General features: G+C 40.1%; 1 protein-coding gene across 1 annotated transcript in view; it reads left to right on the forward strand.

The window, feature by feature from the left end:
* Positions 1-24,587, forward strand: part of LOC310639207 (cadherin-6) — a gene marked incomplete at both ends in the record, with an annotated part of 79,670 nt that overhangs the window by 17,251 nt on the left and 37,832 nt on the right. The window contains one exon of the mRNA XM_083360712.1: positions 23,768-24,062. Within this exon, the coding sequence (XP_083216838.1) occupies positions 23,768-24,062 (295 nt within the window). The remainder of the gene's footprint in view (positions 1-23,767; positions 24,063-24,587) is intronic.

Here is a 24,587-nt window from a genome sequence, read left to right on the forward strand (position 1 = left end):
TAATTTAAATTACACTTGATCATTTTAATGAAAAATCAAGTAAAAAAGTCCATTTTTTGCAAGTAGTTAAAATGATAGTTTTAATGCAAACAGTACATTTTCCTATCAGACTTATATTACTTACAGTTGCTTATTCATTTACCTGTTACTAAATCTTTCCACAGATTCTTTTGCTGTGTACGTTTATGTTTTAAAAAGTGCAACCTAAAACTGCATGTAGTGGAGCTAAATAGATGCTATTTTCTAAGGTATAAAATTAGCAACGTTGTAAAGATAAATATTTAAAATATATAAAGTACATTTATCATCATCCTTTAATTATTTTAAATTAGTACTTTAATTATTAATAACTGCAAATAGTAAAGCAAAATTCATTATTTTGTCAAACAAAAAAGCACAAGCCATTTCTTCCCTGGAAGTCATTCTCTTTACCATATTTTGAGAAAGCAACTTAGTTTAACTATGCAGCATAAAAATAGTATTTGTATATGGCAGGGGTCTTCAAACTTAGCCCTTTTATGACTTGTGAACTTTAATTCTGGCTGAGGAATTCTGGGAGTTGAAGTCCACAAGTCATAAAAGGGCCAAGTCTGAAGACCCCTGGCATATGGCCTTAATCTGCTATCATTTCAGCTTCATTTAATGGTTTGGGGTTCTTATATTACATAAGAAAGGAAAAGTCTCTCTCTGATTATTCTCCAGCATCAGTTATTATTAACCAGCATCAATTCTCCTCCTTAAACAATCTCTACCCCAATTACATCTTTAGGAATTTTGAAATACTGTATTGAGATTTGTATATTCCTTATTGATTACTGAAGTGTATTTACTGAAGTACTTTCTCCTTTCTCACTACTCCCTCAGAGACTTGTAGGAAACAGAATTTCCAGAGATTTTTCTTATTGTTGATTTTTTTTTCAAATTCCAGCTTCGTGGTAAAGCATTACTTTAAAATTAGTACATGAACTTCAGATGGCAAGGATCTATATTTATATTATGAGAATTCAAGTAAGGGCATACAGAGAACGTGTTCTCCATTTATTAACTTAGTTTCAGGCTATAAAATAAAGGAAAATCATTATCATATGAACTTTTATTTCAGATGTTTAGATCTATGAGAAATGAAAGGTGGTCAGGCAAGGTTGATATTCTTGGATATCTTCAAAAATAGATAGCACAGTGTTTACTTTTCTTAACCAAATTGGCTATGCTAACTTCAGCATCTTTAACCATTATAATGGCAAAATGACAAAAATTGCATCATGGCATCACAACGGAAGTGGCACCCTTTCATACTTGCCTTGCAAAATCCCATATAGGTACAAAAGGAGCAGAACTTGTGCCTTAATACCTATTTTATGCCTCACCATAGATATCTGTGTGGGCTAACTTTCTCCTATGGGTATGCACCAGCTACAAACAGAGAGCAGTTTAATTCTATATTTCAATCTTTGCTGCAGATAAACATCCTCCCCTTCCCAATCATTGTGATTGGAGAACCCCTAGTGAGCATTTTCAGGTGAAAATGAAACTATTCATTCCATGATGTAGTCAGTCATTTGATTTTACTCTTTTAACTTCACTTTCCATCTCCTCTGATATTTTACAAGGGGGGAAAAATCTCTATTACTTTTTTGCAGACAAAATGCCTTCCTCTTTTGCAGTTGTCTCTGGTTCGTTTCAGAAACATCCTGTTTCTCCTATCAGAATAGCAAAAATCAATGCAGCATAGCCCAATCCACATTGGGATTGAGATTTAGCTTAATTCTATCCATAATCCTATTTACATTCATATATTTCTCACGCTACATAATACCCACATATCTGTTATAAAAAAAATCTGTATGGAACCTCATCTTCTACTTTCATTTAAACAAGGTGCATTACTAAGATATACAACTACTAGATAAATCATCCCACTGAGTTCAGTGAAACTTAATCTCTTTAAGAAATATGCTTTAGGAATATGGCATGAGGATATGTTGTTTTTAGTTGTGAAGTCGTGTCCAACCCATCATGACCCCACGGACAACGTTCCTCCAGGCCTTCCTGTCCTCTACCATGTTCTGGAGTCCATTTAAGCTCACTCCTACTGCTTCAATGACTCCATCCAGCCATGTCATTCTGTCATCCCCTTCTTCTCTTGCCCTCTATCTTTCCCAACATTAGGCTCTTCTCCAGTGAGTCCTTCCTTCTCATTAGGTGGCCAAAGTATTTGAGTTTCAACTTCAGGATCTGGCCTTCTAAAGGGCAGTCAGGGTTGATCTCCTCTAGGACTGACTGGTTTGATCGCCTTGCAGTCCAAGGGACTCGCAGGAGTCTTCTCCAGCACCATAGCTCAAAGGCCTCAATTCTTTGGCGCTCAACCTGTCTTACGGTCCAACTTTCACAACCATACATTGCAATTGGGAAGACCATAGCCTTGACTATACGCACTTTTGTTGGCAGGGTGATGTCTCTGCTTTTTAATGTGCTGTCTAGATTTGCCATGGCTTTCCTCCCCAGGAGCAAATGTCTTTTAATTTCTTGGCTGCAGTCCCCATCTGTGGTGACCTTGGAGCCCAGGAAAATAAAATCTGTCACTACCTCCATTTCTTCCCCATCTATTTGCCAGGAATTGAGAGGGCCGGATGCCATGATCTTGGTTTTCTTTTTTTTTTTTATTGAAAAGTTTTAAGATACAGTTTTCCTTTAAAAAGCCCCCCTTCCCCCTCCCTCCTCCCCCCCTCCCCCCCTCCCCCCTCCCCCCTCCCCCCTCCCCCCTCCCTCCTCCCCCCTACCTCCCCCCCTCCCCCCCTCCCCCCCTCCCCCCCGACTTCCCAGAGCTAAATACAAGGTATATATATAAAAAAGCAATCATAAACAACCATATACTAACAACTATAAATTCTAAAATCCATCACTCTCTAGCTTATATAGGATAAAACAAACCTTAGCAATATTAAATATATATAAAAAACTAAAATAGAAAAAGAAAAAAAACGAAAGAAGACTTATTCGAATGCTACATAAAACTTCTTAACCCTATACTTGTTCTGGATAAACTCAATCCATTTTCTCCATTCCATAATGTAACGTTCTTGCGAATGATCTTTCAAATAGGCCGAAATCTTTGCCATCTCTGCCAGGTCGGAAACCTTTAAAGTCCACTCTTCTATGGTCGGCAGTTCCTCTTTCTTCCAATATTGACCTATCAAAAGTCTTGCTGCCGTAACTAAGTTCAACATCAACTTGGAGTCCACAACTGTAGCGTCAACAATTATTCCCAACAAAAAAAATTGCGGACAAAACTTTATCCTCCATTTAAAAATCTTCTGCAGACTTTTTTATCCAAAAAGCCTTAACCTTCTTACATGTCCACCATATGTGAAAATATGTTGCATCTTCATCACCGCACCTCCAACATTTAGGCTGGTAATTCGGATACATACTTGCAAGCTTTTTAGGATCTAAATGCCATCTATAAAACATTTTGTAAAAGTTCTCTCTTAAATTTTGAGCTTGAGTAAATTTTACGTTCCTCACCCAAATCTTTTCCCACGTGTCCATTGTAATAACTTCCTGAATGTTTTGGGCCCATTTTATCATACAATCCTTAACAAGCTCTGTTTCTGAATCAATCTCTATCAATGCAAGATATATCCGTTTGATATGTGCTGGTCCCTGATTTCTAATTTGCATTATCAAGTTTTCATCAGTCATTGCAAATCCATTTTTCTGGTCTTCTTTCCACCTGGCCCGTAACTGAGTATATTGAAACCAAGTTTGAACAACCTTCTCTTCTCGCAAGAGGCTATATGATTTCAAACACCAAACATTTCTTTCCAAGCTTAGGATTTCCTTGTACGTAGTCCCATCATGTTTGAAACCAGCATGTATATTTTCTATTGCGTGTTTTGGAATTGCCCACAATGGTATCTTGCAACTTAACTTATGTCTATACTTCTTCCAAACTCTCAGCAATGCCTGTCTTAAAATATGCATCCTAAACACAGTATCTACCTTCTTATCATACAACAAATATGCATGCCAGCCAAACAACAAATCATGGCCCTCAAGATTTAATAACCTCCGTTGCGTCAAATTAATCCAGTCACTTATTCCTACTAATGCAGCAGCTTCATAATATAATTTAAAATTAGGCAATTTAAGGCCACCTCTCTCACGAGTATCCTGCATAATCTTAAGTTTAACTCGTGGCTTTTTCCCTGCCCACACAAATTTATTGATACCACGCTGCCATTCCTCCAAATCAGAATCTTTCTTAAGAATCGGTATCATTTGAAATAAAAATAAAAATTTGGGCAGGACATTCATTTTCACTGCTGCAATCCGTCCCAACAAAGACAATTGCAATTTTTCCCAACTCTCCAATTCTTTTTGAATTTTCCCCCATAATTTTTCATAATTATTTTTATATAACTTTGTATTAGAGGGTGATAAAATCACCCCCAAATATTTAACCCTTTTAACAATCTCAAATCCAGTTAATCCTTCTAAGAGAGCCTTCTGCGAAGCTGTCATATTTCTGGCCAAAATTTTGGTTTTCTGTGTATTAACTTTAAATCCAGAAACCTTCCCATATTGTGTTATTATCTCCATCAGGTCCACAACAGAGTTCTCTGGCTGGGTCACTGTAACAACCAGATCATCTGCAAATGCTCTCAATCTATAGTCCTGATCTCCAATTTGTATCCCCTTAATTTTTTCCGAATTCCGAATTTTAACCAATAATATCTCTAATGTTAACACAAATAACAAGGGCGATAACGGACACCCTTGCCTTGTGCCCTTCTCAATATTACATGCTGCTGTCAGGCTATTATTAACTATAATTCGGGCAGTTTGTTTTTGATATAATGCCCTAATCGGTTGTAAAATTTTTTCCCCAAAATCCATTTTGTCTCTAAAAAAATAAGCGCTGCAGAGATCTGGTTGTTCCTTTCCAAAAACTCTAACACATCAACTATATGTCTCACATTATTTTTCATTTGCCTACCACTAATAAACCCCGTTTGATCCCCATGAATCACCTGTTGCAGAACCCTCATCAGTCTATTAGCCAAAACCTTAGCAAATATCTTATAATCTGTATTTAAAAGCGATATCGGTCTGTAATTTTTAACTTGAGTAGCATCCTGGTCTTCCTTCGGAATCAAAGAGATAAAAGCTGTTCTCCAAGACGGTGGCACCTTTCCCCCCCTCTGGATTGTCTGGAACAGTTCCTTTAACGGTTTTATCATCTCTAATTGTAAATTTTTATAATAGGCCGCAGTCAAGCCATCCGTGCCTGGTGCTTTATCCACCTTCAATTCCTTAATTGCTGTAAAAATTTCTTCTTCTGTAATCAGTTGATTAATCCCCTCTTTTTGTACTTGCGTAAGAACCGGGATGCTAGCATTCTCCAAGTATATGTCAATATCTTTTGCATTAATTTCCTCTTTAGTATATAATTTCGAATAAAAATCCACAAAAGCATCCTTAATAAGATTCTGTTGAAACACAACCCTTCCTTTATACTCAATCTTATCTATATTAGAGGCCCTTTGTTTTTTCCTCAGTCTATAAGCTAACCATCTGCCTGGTTTATTAGCGTTGCAAAAAGTATTATGCCTAGCAAACCGCAGATTGGTCGCCACTTGATCAGCCATTAATTTATCAAATTGTCCTCTTAGCAGTCTAATAGCCTCCTTGATCTTCACATCCTCTGGATTCAAAATCAAAGCCTTTTCTTTTTCCTTTATTTCATTCTCCAGTTCTTTCCTTCTAGTTTCCACTGCACGTCTATGTCTATTATTCATATATATCAACACCCCTCTCATATAGGCCTTGCTAGCATCCCAAACCATATCCATAGAGGTACCCTTATTCATATTAATCTCAAAAAAATCCTTCATCCGCTGTTTGCATTCTTCCACATTTCTCTGATTTCTAAACAAATTCTCATTTACGCGCCACGAGCGCCTATCTCTTTTCTCCTTATCAATCTCCAACCAAACTGGACTGTGGTCAGAGATAGTTCTTGCACAAATCTTCACCTTTTTAGTTCTCAAAAAAAATCATTAGTCAACAAAATAAAATCAATCCTCGAAAAAGATTGGTGTCTGTCAGAATAAAAAGTATAATCCTTCTCCTGCAAGTGTCTCTCACGCCAAATATCTCACAATTCCAGGTCATCCTTCATTTCAAAAAAAGATTTAGGCAGTCTAGCATGACTTGGAATGCGCTTAAAAGCTCCAGCCTTATCCAACTGTACATCCAAAACACCATTCCAGTCCCCCATAAAAATAAAAGATTTATAATCCAACTGGGTAAGCTTTGTGTGAAGTAAACTAAAAAAGTCAGCTTGTTGTTGGTTAGGTGCATATAATCCAACTAAAAGCGTCTTTTTACCTTCTAACAACAGCTCAATCATAACATATCTTCCATGCTTATCTGCTTCAATTAAGTCTGCTGTTAAGGCACTTTTAACATAAACAACCACTCCATTTTTCTTGTTCTCTGCAGAAGCAACAAATTGCGTACCCAGTCTCGAGTTCGATAAATGCTTTTGATCCAAAACTCTAATATGCATTTCTTGCAGACATATAACATCTATCTTGAATTGTTTTAAATATTGAAAAACTTTCTTCCTCTTCTGTGGTGAATTTAGTCCATTAACATTCCAGGTTAAAAATTTAGTTGCCATGCATATCCTCCAAAAGCTCTTGGACCACAGCTTTGATAGGACTATCTTCTTTAGGCCGTGCTCCTCCCACTGCTTGGCTATGAGTACGTTGTGAAGATTCTAAGGACTTTTGCTGGTCTTGTTCTTTTATTTTCTTTGCTCGTTTTAAAGCAGCACGCGTTACTCTTTGCTCTCTAGGATCATCCAAAGAAATTGTAGCTTGATCTCCTCCAGCACCATTTTCCTCTGTTTCATCCTCTTGATGTTCTCCTTCTCCAGATCCCTTTGCAGCTTCCAGAAGTGTTAATGGGGTTGCTTTTAAGACATTATTGTAGAAATCACGCGCTTGCTTCACAGTAATCAGCCGATACCTTTTACCTTCATGCATCACCATCAGCCCATCTGGAATCTCCCATCTGAACCTTATATCTCTTTGCTTGAGCTCATGCACAAGAAATGTAAAGTCCTTCCTTCCCCTTAAAATCTTTGGAGGGATTTCTTTTAAAACCAAGACTTCTTGTTCAGCAATCACAACTTTAGCGTCATAGGCAGCTTGTATAACTTGATCTCTAATTTCTCTTTTTGCAAAGTAAACCACCACATCTCTAGGCAACTTTCTCTGTCTGGCAATCCATGAATTCACCCGGAACACTTTATCCATAGCTGCTCTTATTTCAGATGCTGGCTGGTTCAATACCACTTCGAGAGCCTCAGAGATCAGCTGCTTTAAATCTTCTTTAATATTCTCTTTTAAACCTCTGATTCTGACAGCAAACTGCATCTGGTAATATTGGGCAAGGCTTAACTCTCTTTCCATTTTGTCTCTTGCATTTTCATTCTCCCGTACTTTTACTTCTAATATTGCATTCCTTTGAGCCAAATCATCCATTTTTTCATCTAAATCTTCCACACATTCCGCCACTTTATGCACTGAAGACAAAATGTCTACCTTCATCAAGCTGAACTTCTGTTCCATCCTCTCTTCCATTCTCTCCTCCAGTTTCTCCAATTTCTCCTCCATCTGTGCAAATTTATCAGCAATTGATTGATTGATTGATTCCAAAAGTACCTGGGCATGTTTATCCAAAGCATCTCGCAAATCCTTCGGTGTCAGCACATCAGGAGGGTGCAACGCCTGTAGTGATGATTGTTGCACCGGAGAAGATCCACCACTCCGAAGAGTTTTAGGGGGAGGTTTAGCCGCCATCTTTTACTCCTCAATTATGACGCACTTTCACTTAAAGTTTAAAAAGTCCAACAAGCTCGAGAGTATAATAAAATAATCCTCTTCACCTTTTCCTCTTGTACCGCTCTGCCTGCTCCTTTAAGCCATAGTCCTTTCTTCAGGCAGGGATGGTTCGCAGACGCCTGGCTCTGCTCCAAGAAGTCCGGAGCAGAGACGCTGGCCAGCTGGGAGCAACCCAGGCTTCGGGGGAGTTCAATCCTTCAGCCGCCCAAGCTCCAAGCTCAGGCGGCCCCGGAGAACTCGACCCCTACCTGGGGCCTCACCCCCTCCTCTTCTCCCGAGGAGGGGGCTTCAAATTCGCCCGAACAGCTGATCGGCGCTGTTTCGGGCGAAAAAACACACAGCTGAGCCGCGGGCAGCGCGGGAAGGCTGTCTCCGGCGCCGCGCAGCCACCGGAGGTCCGATCTTGGTTTTCTTAATGTTGAGTTTCAAGCCAACTTTTGCACTCTCCTTCTTCACCCGCAACAAGAGGCTCTTTAGTTCCTCTTCGCTTTCTGCCATTAGAGTGATATCATCTGCATACCTTAGGATGTTGATATTTCTCCCGGCAATTTTAATTCCAACTTTTGATTCATCTAACCCTGCCTTTCTCATGATGTGCTCTGCATATAGGTTTAATAGGCAGGGCAACAGTATACAGCCTTGCCGGACTCCTTTCCCAATTTTGAACCAATCAGTGGTTCTGTGTCCAGTTCTCACTGTTGCTTCTTGACCCGCATATAGGTTTTTCAAAAAACAAATAAGATGGTCTGGTACTCCCATCTCTTTAAGAACTTGCCACAGTTTGTTGTGATCCACACAATCAAAGGCTATAGCATAGTCAATGAAGCAGAAGTAGATGTTTTTCTGGAACTCTCTAGCTTTCTCTATGATCCAGCGTATGTTGGCAATTTGATCTCTAGTTCCTCTGCCTGTTAGAAATCCTGCCTGTACTTTTGGTAGTTCTCGATCCACATACTGCTAGATTCTAGCTTTTAGGATTTTAAGCATAATTTTACTAGCATGTGAAATGAGTGCAATGGTGTGATAGTTTGAACATTCTTTGGCACTGCCTTTCTTTGGAATTGGAATGTAAACTGATCTTTTCCAATCCTGTGGCCACTGTTGAGTTTTCCAAATTTGCTGGCAAATTGAGTGTAGCACTTTTACTGCATCGTCTTTTAAGATTTTGAATAGCTCAGCTGAAATACTGTCACCTCCACTAGCTTTGTTTGCTCAGCTTTCCTAAGGCCCACTTCATTTCACATTCTAGGATGTCTGGCTCGAGGTCAGTGACCACCTCATTTTGATTATCAGGGACATTAAGCTCATTCTTGTATACTTCTTCTGTGTAATTTTGCCACCTCTTCTTAATCTCTTCTGCCTCTGTTAGGTCCCTGCCACTTTGGTCCTTTATCTTGCCCATTTTTGCATGAAACGTTCCCTTCATCTCTCCAATTTTCTTGAAAAGATCTCTGGTCCTCCCTATTCTATTGTTTTCTCCTATGTCTTTGCACTGTTCATTTAAGAAGGCATTCTTATCTTTTCTAGCTATTCTCTGGAATTCTGCATTCAATTGGGCGTATCTTTCTTTTTCTCCCTTGCCTTTCGCTTCCCTCCTTTCCTCAGCTATTTGCAAATGTTCCTCAGACAGCCATTTTGCTTTCTTGCATTTCTTTTTCTTTGGGATGGTTTTATTTGTCACCTCTACTGTATATTAAACAGGGATATGATTTAGTTCATACCTGAGTGGCCTAGTGCTTTTCCCTACTTTCTTCAGTTTAAGCCTAAATTTTGCAACAAGAACCTCATGGTCTCAGCCACAGTCAGCTCCTGGTCTTGTTTTTACTGACTGTATAGAGATTCTTCATCTTTGGCTGCAGAGCACATAGTCAATCTGATTTCTGTGTTGACCGTCTAGTGATGTCCATGTGTAGAGCCATCTCTTGGGTTGTTGGAAAAGAGTGTTTGCTATGACCATCGTATTCTCTTGACAAAATTTTGTCAGCCTTTGCCCTGCTTCATTTTGTACTCCAAGGCCAAACTTGTACTGGGATTGTATCTCAGTATTGCTTTTCCTACTCTTTTATTGACTATGAAGGCTACTCCATTTCTTCTGAGGGATTCTTGCCCACAGTAGTATTCCTGATGGTCATCTGAATTAAATTCACCCATTCCTGTCCATTTCAGTTTGCTGATTCTTAAGATGTCTATGTTCAGACTTGTCATCTCTTGTTTGACCAGGTCCAGCTTGCCTTGATTCATGGATCACTTCTTGAGTTATCAAGAACCTGCACAGGCAAAAAGTGTACTGAGAATAGTAAGAGTCACACAGTAACCACACAGATACACTGAGTTGTGATAAACAGAAAAATACTTTACTATTAGGTGTAAAAACAAAAACACAATCCAAATAAACAGTCCAGGTCATTCACAGATAAGCAACAGCAACAGTCCAGGGAGTATCCAAAATACAGTGTCTTCTTACCGGTCTGAAGGTCAAGTACACAGTTCCTAAGGTTTAACACAGTAGTAAACCAAACACAAAAACAATGAGAGCAAAGAGAGAGAGAGAGAGAAGCCACGTTCCTAGCTCCCTCTTATGGCCGTTGGAAAAACTTACACACCTATTGGCCAATTAGCACCTTAAAGTTATAACATCATGGTTTATATATTTCCAACCCAACCAGGTAGGCTATAACCATATGCTTAACAATGTGCCTAGATTTTAAATATAATGTAGTCTGTATTTTGATGAAGAGAGGGTTTTTTGCAATTTTTACAGAAGCCACATTCACAGATAATACTAAGGCATGATATTAATACATCTGATAGCTCTTACAGATAATAGAGCAACAAATTAAACCATTGCTTCCCTTGCCTAATCAGGGTTTGGGGATTCGTTTGATGCTCACCAGCCACTTTGGTTTCAGTTTTCCATTTGAAAGTACAGTAAGCTCTGTTTAAATGGCGATCTACCAAACTCTTAAGTTCCTATCTACAGAAGATAGTGTTTGAAGAGGTGGACAGGTTGCCATCTTCCCCTATAGTGAGGTTAATTACATTATGTTTAAATTATGGCAATTACTTCTAAATTTACATAAAGGCGTGTAAATACACTTCCGCAATTTGTATCCTCTTTTGCCTTTTTTTTAAATAATGCATTTTTTTCTATTTTAACAATACCTAAATGCTAAGATGGTACAAAAAGATTACAGATTGCAATGGATGTATTTGGGAATAGCTGCCAATAAAGCTGGATCTTTACCTGCTCCTCAGGAGCACAGCCAGCCCAATTGCTCTTCTAGTCAGTGTAGCTTTCTCATTTGGTTAACAGACATGGGAAATGAAATAAAAAGATCAATTTAAACATCACCTGTGAACAGTGTAATTTGCTTCATGGAGGGTTCATTGATAACTCTCAGAGTTTGCCTATAAATTAACTTTTCCATCTATGGTGAGTAATATGTGAGTGGAGCAGTTAAGGGAAGTGTAGCGAATGTGAAATAGTAAGATTTTCTTAATATTTTCGATTAATTAATCAAAAACATCCCCAGGGTGTTTTATAAATTTCAACCTGATATTTTTCTTTGGCATAATTGAGAAGAAAGATATACTGGGGAAAGAAGGATCATATATGAACAGCTGAAAACATATGCCAATATTTATTTGCCATGGGCCATGAAACTTTAGCAGGATCTAGATGTGGAAAAGAAGGGACGTGGTGGCTCAGTGGGTTAGGATGCTGAGCTTGTCAATCAGAAGGTCAGCAGTTTGGCGGGTCGAATCCTGAGTGCCATGTAACAGAGTGAGCGCCTGTTATTCGTCCCAGCTTCTGCCAACCTAGCAGTTCTAAAGCACGTAAAAAATGCAAGTAGAAAAATAGGGACCACTCCGGTGGGAAGGTAACAGCGTTCCGTGCGCCTTTGGCGTCTAGTCATGCTGGCCACATGACCACGGAGACGTCCTCGGACAAGCGCTGGCTCTTCGGCTTTGAAACGGAGATGAGCACCGGCCCCTAGAGTTGGAAACGACTAGCATGCATGTGCGGGGGAACCTTTACCTTTACCTTTAGATGTGGAAAAAAGAATTCATCATCACCCTTCTGAACCTTTGTCTAGCATTTAAAGAGAAAGCAAGAGGGAAAAATAGCTTTGTAACAATGAATTATTAAAGTGATTGATCACATCCTTGGATGAAATGGATTTGGCACACCTTTTCAATCAAGCTTTAGACCTGGATTGTCTAGTCCCCCACTGAACAATTGTCTAGTCCCCCACTGAACAATTAGTGCCAAGAAAGAGAAACAGAGAGAGCAACTTGTTGAAAGTTCTGAATCTGTCACTGGTTTTTCAATATTGTGATATTATTCTTCTGGGGTCTGAGTACCGTATTTTCTGGCGTATAAGACGACTGGGCATATAAGATGACCCCGACTTTTGAGAAGATTTTCGTGGGTTAAAAAGTCGTCTTAATATGCTGGAAACCCTATACCATTTCAGATAAATGACTGTCCAGTCTCCTCTTTAAAAATTCCAGTGCTGGAGCATTCACCACTTCTGAAGGCAGGTTGTTCCACTGGTTAATTGTCCTCACTGTCAGGAAGTTTCTCCTTAGTTCCAGGTTGCTTCTCTCTTTGGTTAGTTTCCATCCGTTGCTTCTTGTCCAGCCTTGTGGTGCTTTGAGAATAGCTTGACTCCCTCTTCTTTGGGGCAGCCCCTGAGATATTGGAACACGGCTATGTGGACTTCAACTCCCAGAATTCCTGGCTGGCTCAGGAATTCTGGGAGTTGAAGTCCACGATCCATAAAAGAACCAAGGTTGCCTACCCCTTGACTACACATACCCAATTCCAGCAACTGTTCTTTGTATGTTTTATCCTCCGGCTAAATCCGGCTGCAACATAAGCCCGATTCAGCCCTGTCTGATGCAGATGGTGCAAAGCCGCCCTTTTGAAGCCCAAAGGGGCTTTTCCTTCCACCCACCCTTTGGAATACACGCAAGAGCTGCGTTCACACGACACGCTCTTCCAGGCCAGACTCTGCAAATGGCATGCCAGAAGCCTTAACCACTGCGGGAACTCCGAGTCCCTGCCTTTCGGAAGCCTGCACGGCCGAGCGCGATCCGGCTGTGAGAGTGCATTTGCAGACAGAGCAGCCGCCGTGTCTGGAGCCAAGCCCCACCCGGGAGGCGGTCGGACAGGCGGGCCCGGAAGATGCGCTGGAGAGCTGGGCTTGGGGCAGCCATGGCGAGGCTGGCTGGTGAGGGCCGCTGCATGGTCTGCGGGTGAGAGGGGCACCAGACCGCCAAGTACTGCCGTCTGGGCTTCTGGGAGAGATAGTGGGTAGCAGGGCACGCTATGCTTATGCTCAGATGCTGCTTGGGTGAGGGGGAGGGGCTTCCTGCCACTCCCAGGGTCTGGCATTTGCAAGGGGGAGCGGAAGGGGCTTAGAGGCTCTTGGGGGTGGGAAGGGAGGGTCATGTTGGAGGGGGGACTGGACTAAGGAGGCTTGAAGTTGCTTTGCAAGAACAGAGGCACTCGATTGATTTATGTACCTGTATTTTCCGGCGTATAAGACGACTGGGTGTATAAGACGACAGGGCGTATAAGACGACTCCCGACTTTTGAGAAGATTTTCATGGGTTAAAAAGTCATCTTATACGCTGGAAAATACGGTACTTTAGCTCTGAAATGTTTCTGCTCCAAACTCCAAAAGGTCCTTGAGGATTTTTTTTCTTATGACTTTTATATGCTGAGACTCTGTAAGGTTTCATTTTCTCCCCATGTTGTGCAATCCTTGCAAGACAACACAGAGAGCATTTAGAGATTAATAGTAAAATGTCATAAGAGTCAGGTGAGACATCAAGATAAGATGTCATTGTCATTTTTTTTTTTTACTGTGGGCACAATAGCACACATCAAAAATGAAATTTAGTTGCCTGCTCTCAGAGTGAAACACATACATGATACACACCTAAACATACTATGTACAAAATATATACAGACCCACACCCCTATATATACATAACAAATAAATATTAAATACTGTCCATCTTGAATATATAACGAAAGGAGGAAGCTTGAGAGTTCACAAGGTTAATGCTGTATGGAATGAAACTATGGCTGAATCTGAATGTTCTGCTACGGATACCACAAAGCCTCCTCCCAGAAGGAAAACAGGTCATGAAGAAGATGTGTAGTGTCCCAGATAATCTTACGGACCCTGCTCAAGCAATGCTTCTGTGCTATATCCTGGATGGAAGGGAGGGAGAGAACTGCCAATGATCTTTTTTGCCATCCTCACCACTCTCTGCACCACTTGTTCAAATATTCAACTGGTGCTTGGCTGCTGTAGTGGGCTGGATGAGAGCCAAAACCCTGAAGCTCATTCCAGAAAGGATAGAAGTGCCAATGACGGATGGGTTGTCTTTCCATTTTTGTAGAATCCAGCTTGTTCAGAATGATGTTACATTTCCTCTAAAGTTTAAAGTTTGGGAGTCCTCTATGTCCATTTTCATCTGTGGTGGCAAAAGTGTCTTCTGTAGATCAGAGGGTCCCCCCCAACCTTTTGGGCACCAGGGACCGGTTCCATGGAGAGAGGTTTTTCTGCAGATTAGAGGGTGCATGGTCTTGTGTGCTGCCTGCATCCCACGGATGAGGCTTTGCTTGTTTGTGCAGACCAGTTGCTGGCATGCCACGGCCTGATACTGGCCCACGGACCAGGGGTTGGGGACCCCTGCTGTAGATCATAGCACCTTTTCATGACCTCACAATATATTGGGATACAGATATTCTCTTTATGGTAACCCATAAGCTAATAATTTCCTTATAGATTACTATAATGTATGGGACTGACTTTGAGGGTGGTTCAGAATATTCAATTCCTACAAAATTCTATGCCCTCAGGTGCTCAGAAGTGGGAAGTGATTACCCAAACATTCCTTTTCAATGACAGTCTCCCCCACCCCGATACTCCTAGCAAGGTACAATTGTTGTTAGCTGCAAAGTCGTGTCCGACCCATCGTGACCCTATGGACAATGTTTCTCCAGGCCTTCCTGTCCTCTACCATCTTCTGGAGTCCATTTAAGCTCACACCTACGCTTCAGTGACTCCATCCAGCCACCTCATTCTCTGTTGTCCCCTTCTTCTATTGCCCTCAATCTTTCCCAGCATTAGGCTCTTCTCCAGTGAGTCTTTCCTTCTCATTAGGTGACCAAAGTATTTGAGTTTTAGCTTCAGGATCTGGCCTTCTAAAGAGCAGTCAGGGTTGATCTCCTCTAGGACTGACCAGTTTGATCACCTTGCAGTCAAAGGGACTCTCAGGAGTCTTCTCCAGCACCATAGTTCAAAGGGCTCAATTCTTTGGCGCTCAGCCTTTTTTATGGTCCAGCTTTCACTGCCATACATTGCAACTGGGAAGACCATAGCCTTGACTATATGCACTTTTGTTGACAGGGTGATGTCTCTGCTTTTTAGTGTGCTGTCTAGATTTGCCATTGCTTTCCTCCCGAGAAGCAAGCGTCTTTTAATTTCTTGGCTGCAGTCCCCATCTGCAGTGATCTTGGAGCCCAGGAAAATAAAATCTGTCACTACCTCCATTTCTTCCCCATCTATTTGCCAGGAATTGAGAGGGCCAGATGCCATGATCTTGGTTTTCTTAATGTTAAGTTTTAACCCAAGTTTTGCACTCTGCTTCTTCACCCGCAACAAGAGGCTCTTTAGTTCTTCTTCACTTTTTGCCATTAGAGTGGTATCATCTGCATATCTTAGGTTGTTGATATTTCTTCCGCAATCTTAATTCCAACTTTTGATTCCTCTAACCCTGCCTTTCTCATGATGTGCTCTGCATATAAGTTAAATAGGTAGGGCAACAGTATACAGCCTTGCCGGACTCCTTTCCCAATTTTGAACCAATCAGTGGTTCCGTGTCCAGTTCTCACTGTTGCTTCTTGGCCCACATATAGGTTTCTCAAGAGACAAATAAGATGGTTTGGTACGCCCATCTCTTTAAGAACTTGCCACACTTTGTCATGATCCACACAATCAAAGGCTTTAGCATAGTCAATGAAGCAGAAGTAGATGTTTTTCTGGAACTCCCTAGCTTTCTCCATGATCCAACGTATGTTGGCAATTTGATCTCTAGTTCCTCGCCTCTTTGAAATTCTGCCTGTACTTCTGGTAGTTCTCGGTCCACATACTGCTGGAGTCTAGCTTGTAGGATTTTAAGCATAACTTTACTAGCATGAGAAATGAGTGCAATGGTGTGATAGTTTGAAAATTCTTTGGCACTGCCTTTCTTTGGAATTGGAATGTAAACTGATCTTTTCCGATCCTGTGGCCACTGTTGAGTTTTCCAAATTTGCTGGCAAATTGAGTGTAGCACTTTTACTGCATCGTCTTTTAAGATTTTGAATAGCTCAGCTGGAATACTGTCACCTCCACTAGCTTTGTTGTTGCTCAGCTTTTCTAAGGCCCACTTCACTTCACATTCTAGGATGTCTGGCTCGAGGTCAGTGACCACCTCATTGTGATTATCAGGGACATTAAGCTCATTCTTGTATACTTCTTCTGTGTAATTTTGCCACCTCTTCTTAATCTCTTCTGCCTCTGTTAGGTCCCTGGCATTTTGGTCCTTTATCTTGCCCATTTTTGCATGAAACGTTCCCTTCATCTCTCCAATTTTCTTGAAAAGATCTCTGGTCCTCCCTATTCTATTGTTTTCTCCTATGTCTTTGCACTGTTCATTTAAGAAGGCATTCTTATCTTTTCTAGCTATTCTCTGGAATTCTGCATTCAATTGGGCGTATCTTTCTTTTTCTCCCTTGCCTTTCGCTTCCCTCCTTTCCTCAGCTATTTGCAAATGTTCCTCAGACAGCCATTTTGCTTTCTTGCATTTCTTTTTCTTTGGGATGGTTTTGGTAAGGTACAATTAGAAAAGGCTAATTTTTAACATCAGAAAAAAACACTGTTCAGTCTTCAAATGATGTGTCAGTGCGGCTGTTCAACATTCTAAGTGTTTTTTCTTACAGTATTTTTCATTTTGTTCTATAGTTAATAAAATGTCTCAGTGTAGGCTTTCATTAATTATTGTATCTGACTGTTTTAAACAAACTTAAAACTTTTTTTAAATGAGCAGTAATATAGAAAGAGATCGGGCTAGCCCCCTTCTTGTTTTTTTGTCATTTTTTTAAAATTGTTTAAAACTGACATACTTCAGAGGGTGCTCTCTGAAGTACATGACTCATTTTTTAAAAAAAAATTATTTGCTGCTCTAATTTTTGTAGCCCTTGTTTATGGCTTTTGAATAGGCTCTCTTGCTGTTTTATTCAGAGTGAGGAGGTTTAAATTTGTGTTATATTCTATACAATCCATTGAGAGTCATTTGACTGGTAGGAAGCTAGAGAGATTGACAGAGGAAGCCTGCTTTCAACATCATATCTACAGTTTATTGTATAGGATGCTAATGCCAGATTATATTAATATGAGACGTGGAAATTGCATATTCTGTTCTTGCAGAAGTTTACTCTTAACCATGGCAAAAGCATGACCCAGTAACTAGTTTTTGATCCTTTATCCTTAGGATGATACCATCTGTTCATAACTGAGGCAAGTTAAAATCGAATGCTTCAATAGCATTTTCTCCTTTTTCCCAATACAGTTACTACATGTACTTAGCATCTGCCATGCTTCATCAAAGAAGTGGTTGTAGACAAGGTCAGGCATTGTGATATGCCCATTCCTATTGGCCACTTCAGCCTGTAATGAACCTGCCCTTTTTCCTCCAGTCACTGGGCATTGCCCTCCATGATCATTTTGTTTGCACTGCAAGAAAGACTGAACATTTGGCTTCCACTGATGCCATTGCCCATTCTAAACTGCTTGTCAAGTTTCATGCGTGTTCCCTTATGCACTGGTTTACTGATATTTTGAACAAGCTTTAGACTTTCTCCAGAGAGAGGTAATCCTGAACTGCATCTAAAAACGATCTAGACTAGGAGATCCAGCTCCTGCCAGATGACATTAATGATTGCATTATAGGTTTTTGTTGCTTCTACCCACAAGATATTTCACATTTTCCTGTTGCTATTGCTTTGATGGGACTACATCTGGATGAGCTACATATGAATGCTCCCAGATCCAGCCCCTTACAGCAACTCCCTTCCCTTATGAGCCAAGAATGATGCTCACACATTATCAATTCCTCCTTATCCATTTCACCTTGAAACTTTCCTCTATCTCTATGACCTATCCTCGTGGTTATTTTTGCATTCTTTCAGAACGCTAGACCCAGTTTCAGAAATAGCCTGTCTTACTCCGTTTCTGCAACCTGCCACCTTGACAGGTGGCCAAGCCAGCTGTTCTAAGCATTCATCTATATTCACCTTCACACTCCTACACATATTAAGGAGAGGGGTTGATAGTTATGTGTACCCTGGTACATTATGTACGATGGGAGGAAAAACAAAAGCAGAATAGCCAATAAATCACTTTCCTCAACTTGTCTTGCATTAAAAGAAGGAGGAAAACACATTTACTGATATATGTTCATGAACTGGAGCCAAGCAGTTTCACCTGACCATCTGGCTGTGCCCAACATGAGATCTCAATATTAGATCTTGTTGCCTTTTTTTCCATAGGATACTGAAATAAAACATTCCTGATATGGCCAGACAAAGGTTTTTATGCAGATATTTTATTTTCTCCTTAGTAAATTTCCTGGACTTAGAAAAAAGATGGAGAAAGCAGTGGGAAAACATACAAGGTCATAAGTGGAAGAAAGTTGTTCGGGACATCAACATTCCCCTTCTAAAAATTAAAGAATGAGGCAAGATGATTGCACAATAAAAGATTTTATTGGAAATATCTGAGAAGTAGTTGCCACTACAAATGTCTGTTGTACATTAAATGACCAAAACAGACTATGTTTGTTTGTTTGTTTGTTTGTTTGTTTAAGCATCTAGTAATGACTTTGAATTGATACTGGTTTAATTTTAAAATTGGCTAAACCATTTCTTGAAACCCCATGAAATCTTGGGGAATAAAAGCTGAGTAATTTTGTTGAGAGTACTTCTTTTGTTCCCATAATGAAAAGACTCAAAGTCTCTGCATGAACAGCAATAACAACTAATAGTTTCTGTGAAGCTGAGGACTAGAGCAAGGACAAGTACAGGGAGAAGAGTCTGAAACAACTGCAATATCTTTGCAAATGGCATTTTTCTTCTGGTACTCTGTTCTGTATTATTCACTTGGTAATATAAAACTGAAAAATCAAGGATCTCCTAGTAATCTTTCATAGTTCAGGTCTAGCCATGATGGTACAGTGGTTACAATGCAGTACTGCAGGCTACTTCTGCTAACTGCCAGCTGCCAGCAGTTCGGCAGCTCTAGTCTCACCAGCTGAAGGTTGAATCAGCCTTCCATCCTTCCGAGATTGGTAATATGAGGACCCAGATTGTTGCTTAGAGAGGGCTGTCAGGCTCTATGAAGTGGTATATAAGTCTAAGTGCTATTGCTATTGCTATGGAGATTCTCAGTCATCCAGGTCAAGTTTATCCCAAAGGTGCTTTTTCAAAAGGCAACTGGACTTCGTTTTTCCTTTCAGCAGTTCCAAGAAGGTTCCACACCCAGTTGCACTATGCAGGTGACCCTGAGGGCACAGATAAACCTCCAAGTGGTCTCAGCGACTCTGAGAAAGTGCAGATGAGTGCAAGGAATAGAAATCCTTCCATCCCGCATCATTCAGTCAAAACTGAAGAAGCTTCTTGGATGAGAAGCAAAATGTCTTCAAGGAAAAATGAAGTCCTGTTGCCTTTTAAAAAACCACCTTGGGGCCTTCATGGTTCAGGGGTTCTCAGACATTTGGATTCACCTTTCTCCAGTGGTCTCTACCTATTCGGTAAGAACTGGCAGCAGGCAACATGCTCCTGGTCTCATCATGTTACCCTTCTCTGGGGCTTTTCTCTTGAGCAGTATCAAACCCCCCAAAAGTTCACCCAGCCTTGACAATGCTGAGCATTAGGAAAACTTTAAAGTCTTAGCTCTTTCAACAGTCCTGGGATTTGCTTGGGATGTGTGTTGGTTGTGCAATAGTTTTGTTTCCCTCACATGGACATTCTTTAATTCTTCTTGCCAGTTGTCATAATAACTTGTATTCTTTACCTCAGGGATCCCCAACCCCCAGTCCGTGGACCAGTACTGGGCTGCAGCATGCCAGCAACCAGTCCATACAAACAAGCAAAGCTCCATCTGTGGGATATAGGCAGCACACAAAACCACGCACCCTCCAATCTGCAGAAAAACCTCTCTCCCTGGTGCCCAAAAGGTTGGGGACCTCTGCTTTACATGATTGTATATTGCCTAAAGTTGCTGGTGGTGATCAAAATTGATATAATCAGTACACTGTATATCAGTTGATATATAAATTGATTAAATGAATAAACTTGCTTTAGGTTCAAACTGAAAATACATATCAATTTTTCCTTCACTTGATGCCCTCCAGTAACACTGGACAATAATTTGCATCATCCAATAAGCAAATGATGTAGAGATGAAGGGAGAAGGCTGACATATGGCTTAAATACTACATTATTATGTTTACTAAAGTTTTGCGGAATACCAGATTTAATGGTACTGATTCATGCTCATAGTATCTGTCAAGAGCACTTAAAACAAGTGCAACTTTTTCTGCACTCAAAGCTTCTCTTTCCAAGTGACGTGTGATTGAGGGAAAGGGCACATTTAATTTAAGCTATGCTTGATACATTAATCCACATTGTTGTGTTTAGATTTATCATATATATTTCTTATATTTAAAGCTGGTTATTTTCCTTAGAACATGAGGATGACAGACAGATACCATTTTATTTTACAAAAATCAGAGAGAGAGAGAGTCCTTATGAACAGATTTATTTCACAGCTGGCTAGAACTTTAACTTTGGTCTCCTTGCTTCAAGTGAAAGATCTCTCTTTGTGCTTTAGATTTTAATTGCAATGAAATGTATAACAATTATTCCGGAACATTGCAATGGAAATGATGGTTTTACAGCTCTGCCAAATGAGCTCTGCACAATGTAAAATACATAATTCATCAGAATGGTGTGTAGATTTTAATTGACTCTGCAGATTTTTACATGTAAAACAGCATATTATGGACATAATTACAATAATGCTATAAATAGAGTAATTTAATAATTATGACAGCAGCATCCACAGCAAGCTACAGTGATCTAAAAGTGTAAATATATACTTGGTGATGTCATGATGCATATCCCATTCTTATTCCCAATGTCTGATGCAAGTACGTAAGCTACCATAGTTTGAAGATGAATATATATAACTCAAAACTGTCTATTCAATATGAATACATTTCCTTTTATACAAATTTGTCACAAACAATAAATGCATTGTCATTGTTATTTTTCACAATTTTCAGCAGAGATAGATCTACCAGTTATCAAATGGCCTCCTATATTTTTTTATCATATCTCAGCCTAGAGTTTATCGGTTCTAGACATAAATATTCTTTTTAAAAAGTCCATCTTTTGTGTTATTTATTCTAACATAAATTAAATAGGCTACCTATCTGTGTTGATTACTGTATCTCAGGCATTTATCTTTGTCTTATTATCATATAGAATAAATTATAAATTATAATACAGAATAATTTCCAGTTCACCTTTCCTTCTTCCATGTAGAATATGTTTGTTGTTTCTATTCTCTTGAGCAGTTCTTCATTTTGTAGAATAAAGTATGGCAGAACCAGGGCCAAACTGTTGGTTTAATCAGGTATCCTTAATATTATATATCAGACAAAATAAATATCCCCTGTAATTTCTTGTTACCATTCTAAATGAGGTATGGAATAATTTTCTTATTTTTGTCTCTATAGTATAATTACTTCATAAGGCAATTTAAATTCATATATAAAATGATTAAAATATCTGTTGCTACTAGCATTCAAGACTATGTGTTTGCTCTAGGAATAAATTCATTGAACTAAGCGTACAAGATTTAAAATCAGAAATAAATGGGTATAATTAGTGTATCTTGTATTTAGCGTGCTAGATTTTTAGGGGATTTTTTTTGCCCCCTAATACAAATAGCGCTAACTTAGGAGAGCACAATTACAACTAGCAAAATGAGGCAATTGAAATGTTTCTTTCCTGAAGAAAGTCTGAAGAAAAGATGTAATCTGAAATAGGTAGTTACACTGGAAAGAAATCATCCCAATTTGGGATTCCAAATAAAATGCCAATAATAAGGAACTTCACTTTTATGACAGTGCCAATACCAGCTTCGAAAGAGGGTTTTCCTCAAGATCCTAACAAACAAATTTCTAGGTTAATGTTTAGGTTAAATCTTAAACTGATTTGGTGTAGTGGTTAAGACAGAGGTAGGCAACCTTGGCTCTTGTTATGACTCATGGAGTTCAACTCCCAGAATTCCTGAGCCAGCATAGCTGGCTCAGGAATTCTGGGAGTTGAAGTCCATGAGTCATAAAAGAGCCAAGGTTGCCTACCCCTGGGTTAAGGCATCAAGGAAACCAGGACATTGTGAATTCTAATCCCACTTTAGGCACTTATCTAGCTACCAGTAGGTAACCTTGGATGAGGCCCTCTCTCTCAACCCTAAGAAGCAGGCCAGAACAAACTACTTCTGCAATCTTGCCAAGAAAATGACACAAACCTCTTCAGCAGCTGCCAGGAGTCAATACTGACTCAAAAGCATACACACACAAACACAAACACACACGCACACAAACACACACACTGTTCATTAATGGCTGCTTTGGTCCCAGCCATTATTATATTCATGAATATATGATGATGATGATTAATTGATTATGAGCCATCAAATCGATGTCGACTCTTAGCGACCACATAGATTGATTTTCTCCAGAAATATCTTACTGTAGTCATAATCATTTTCATTGCCTATTGATGTTATTGGCACTTTGGCAAGCCTATATATGAAATGAAAAGTCAGATTTTGTGGTCCACATTCTTGGATAGTGAAAGAAATTAAGTTTCTTGGCATCCCAAGTGCAGAGCTGCCCATTTGAATGGATGCTGGTAAAATTAAACTTTAGCAAGGGCTATCGTAGTCCAAACCTTTCACAGTATCTAAACCAGGGGTATCAAACTCGCAATGTCACGTGACGTGTCATGACATATCGTGACTTTTTTTTGCCATTGCTGGCAATGGGGTGGGTGCGGTTTCGCTATGATGCATCTGGCCCACAGGCCAGCAGTTTGACACCCCTGATCTAAACTATCTTACAATAATCCCCTTCCTTTTAAAAATAATAATAATTGTGTTAATAAAACTTGAATGGCTGGAAATAGCTCATACAGAAATATTCTAGAACAGGGGTGTCAAACTCAATTTCATTGAGGGCCACATCAGCATTGCGGTTGCCCTCAGGGGGCTGGGTGGGTATGGCCAGGGTGGGCGTGGCCTACTGGGTGGGTGTGGCTAGAGTGCGTATGGCCTACTGGTGGGCATGGCCAACTCTACATCGTTCGCATCAAGGGTGCCTATGGGGGCCTGGGCAGGAGTGGGACAGATCTGAGGGTCTCTGGCAGAAGGAGGGTCTCTGGGCCAGGGCCAAGGCAGTGGGGGCCATTCCCTCACTGTTTCCAGGATGGCTTCGCGGGCCGCATGAAACCACTTCGTGGGCCGGATCTGGCCCCCGGGGCCTTGTGTTTGACATGTCTGTTCGAGAGTGGACTGAGATGTACAATGTAATGAATAATCTCCCTGACTTATTCTCACCAAAAATATTGCCTGACCATCAATCTTGGTTGACAGAGGTGAAGCTTAGGAAGGATTTTCCAGATATGCTTTTGCTTAAAATTCTTGTTTCTCTCACAGCTTCACTCTGACCAGGATAAAGGAGACGGTTCACTCAAATACATCCTTTCCGGAGATGGAGCAGGGGACCTCTTCATCATCAACGAAAACACTGGCGATATTCAGGCCACGAGAAGACTTGATAGAGAAGAGAAACCTGTTTACATTCTTCGTGCTCAGGCTATCAACAAAAAGACTGGGAGGCCTGTGGAACCAGAATCAGAGTTTATCATTAAGATCCACGATATCAATGATAATGAGCCCCTGTTTACAAAGGACATTTACAATGCCAGCGTCCCAGAAATGTCTGAAGTAGGTAGGTGTCAGATCACCCAACCATGCAGGGATTAGTTTTCATTAGCTTGTCAAATAGCAGTCCTACAGTTGGGATTACTAAGATCAAAGCAATGAGTACTTAACATGTCCAGCTGTGCGTTTTTCTGCTCTACAGTAGAGGGGGAGGAGGAGGAGAGATAAAGACAAAAGATCTGCATTAAGTCCTTTGTGTTGGAAGAAAGATGACAGAGAAAAGTGATTTGTAGAAGCAGATAAGCCTCTGGTATCACTGTAGCATCGATTTGATAAAACGGTTGCTTAGTAAGATGATATTATGCAGCAGCACATGGTCATCAAACTACAGGAGGAGTACAATTGAAAATCGCCCTTACTACATAAAAAGTATATTCTACACAACCAGGTCTTCTAATAGTTAACTTTCAGATTCGACTAAATTGTAATAAACATGTATTTACTGCCACATATTCAGCAACTGTTTTTATATATGCCCTTCTGTAAAGATTAGAGTAATTTCTAGATGCCTTTGGCACAGATTTCTGAGCAA

Source organism: Vipera ursinii, assembly GCF_947247035.1.
Source record: "Vipera ursinii genome assembly, chromosome: 3".
Classification (NCBI taxonomy): domain Eukaryota; kingdom Metazoa; phylum Chordata; class Lepidosauria; order Squamata; family Viperidae; genus Vipera; species Vipera ursinii.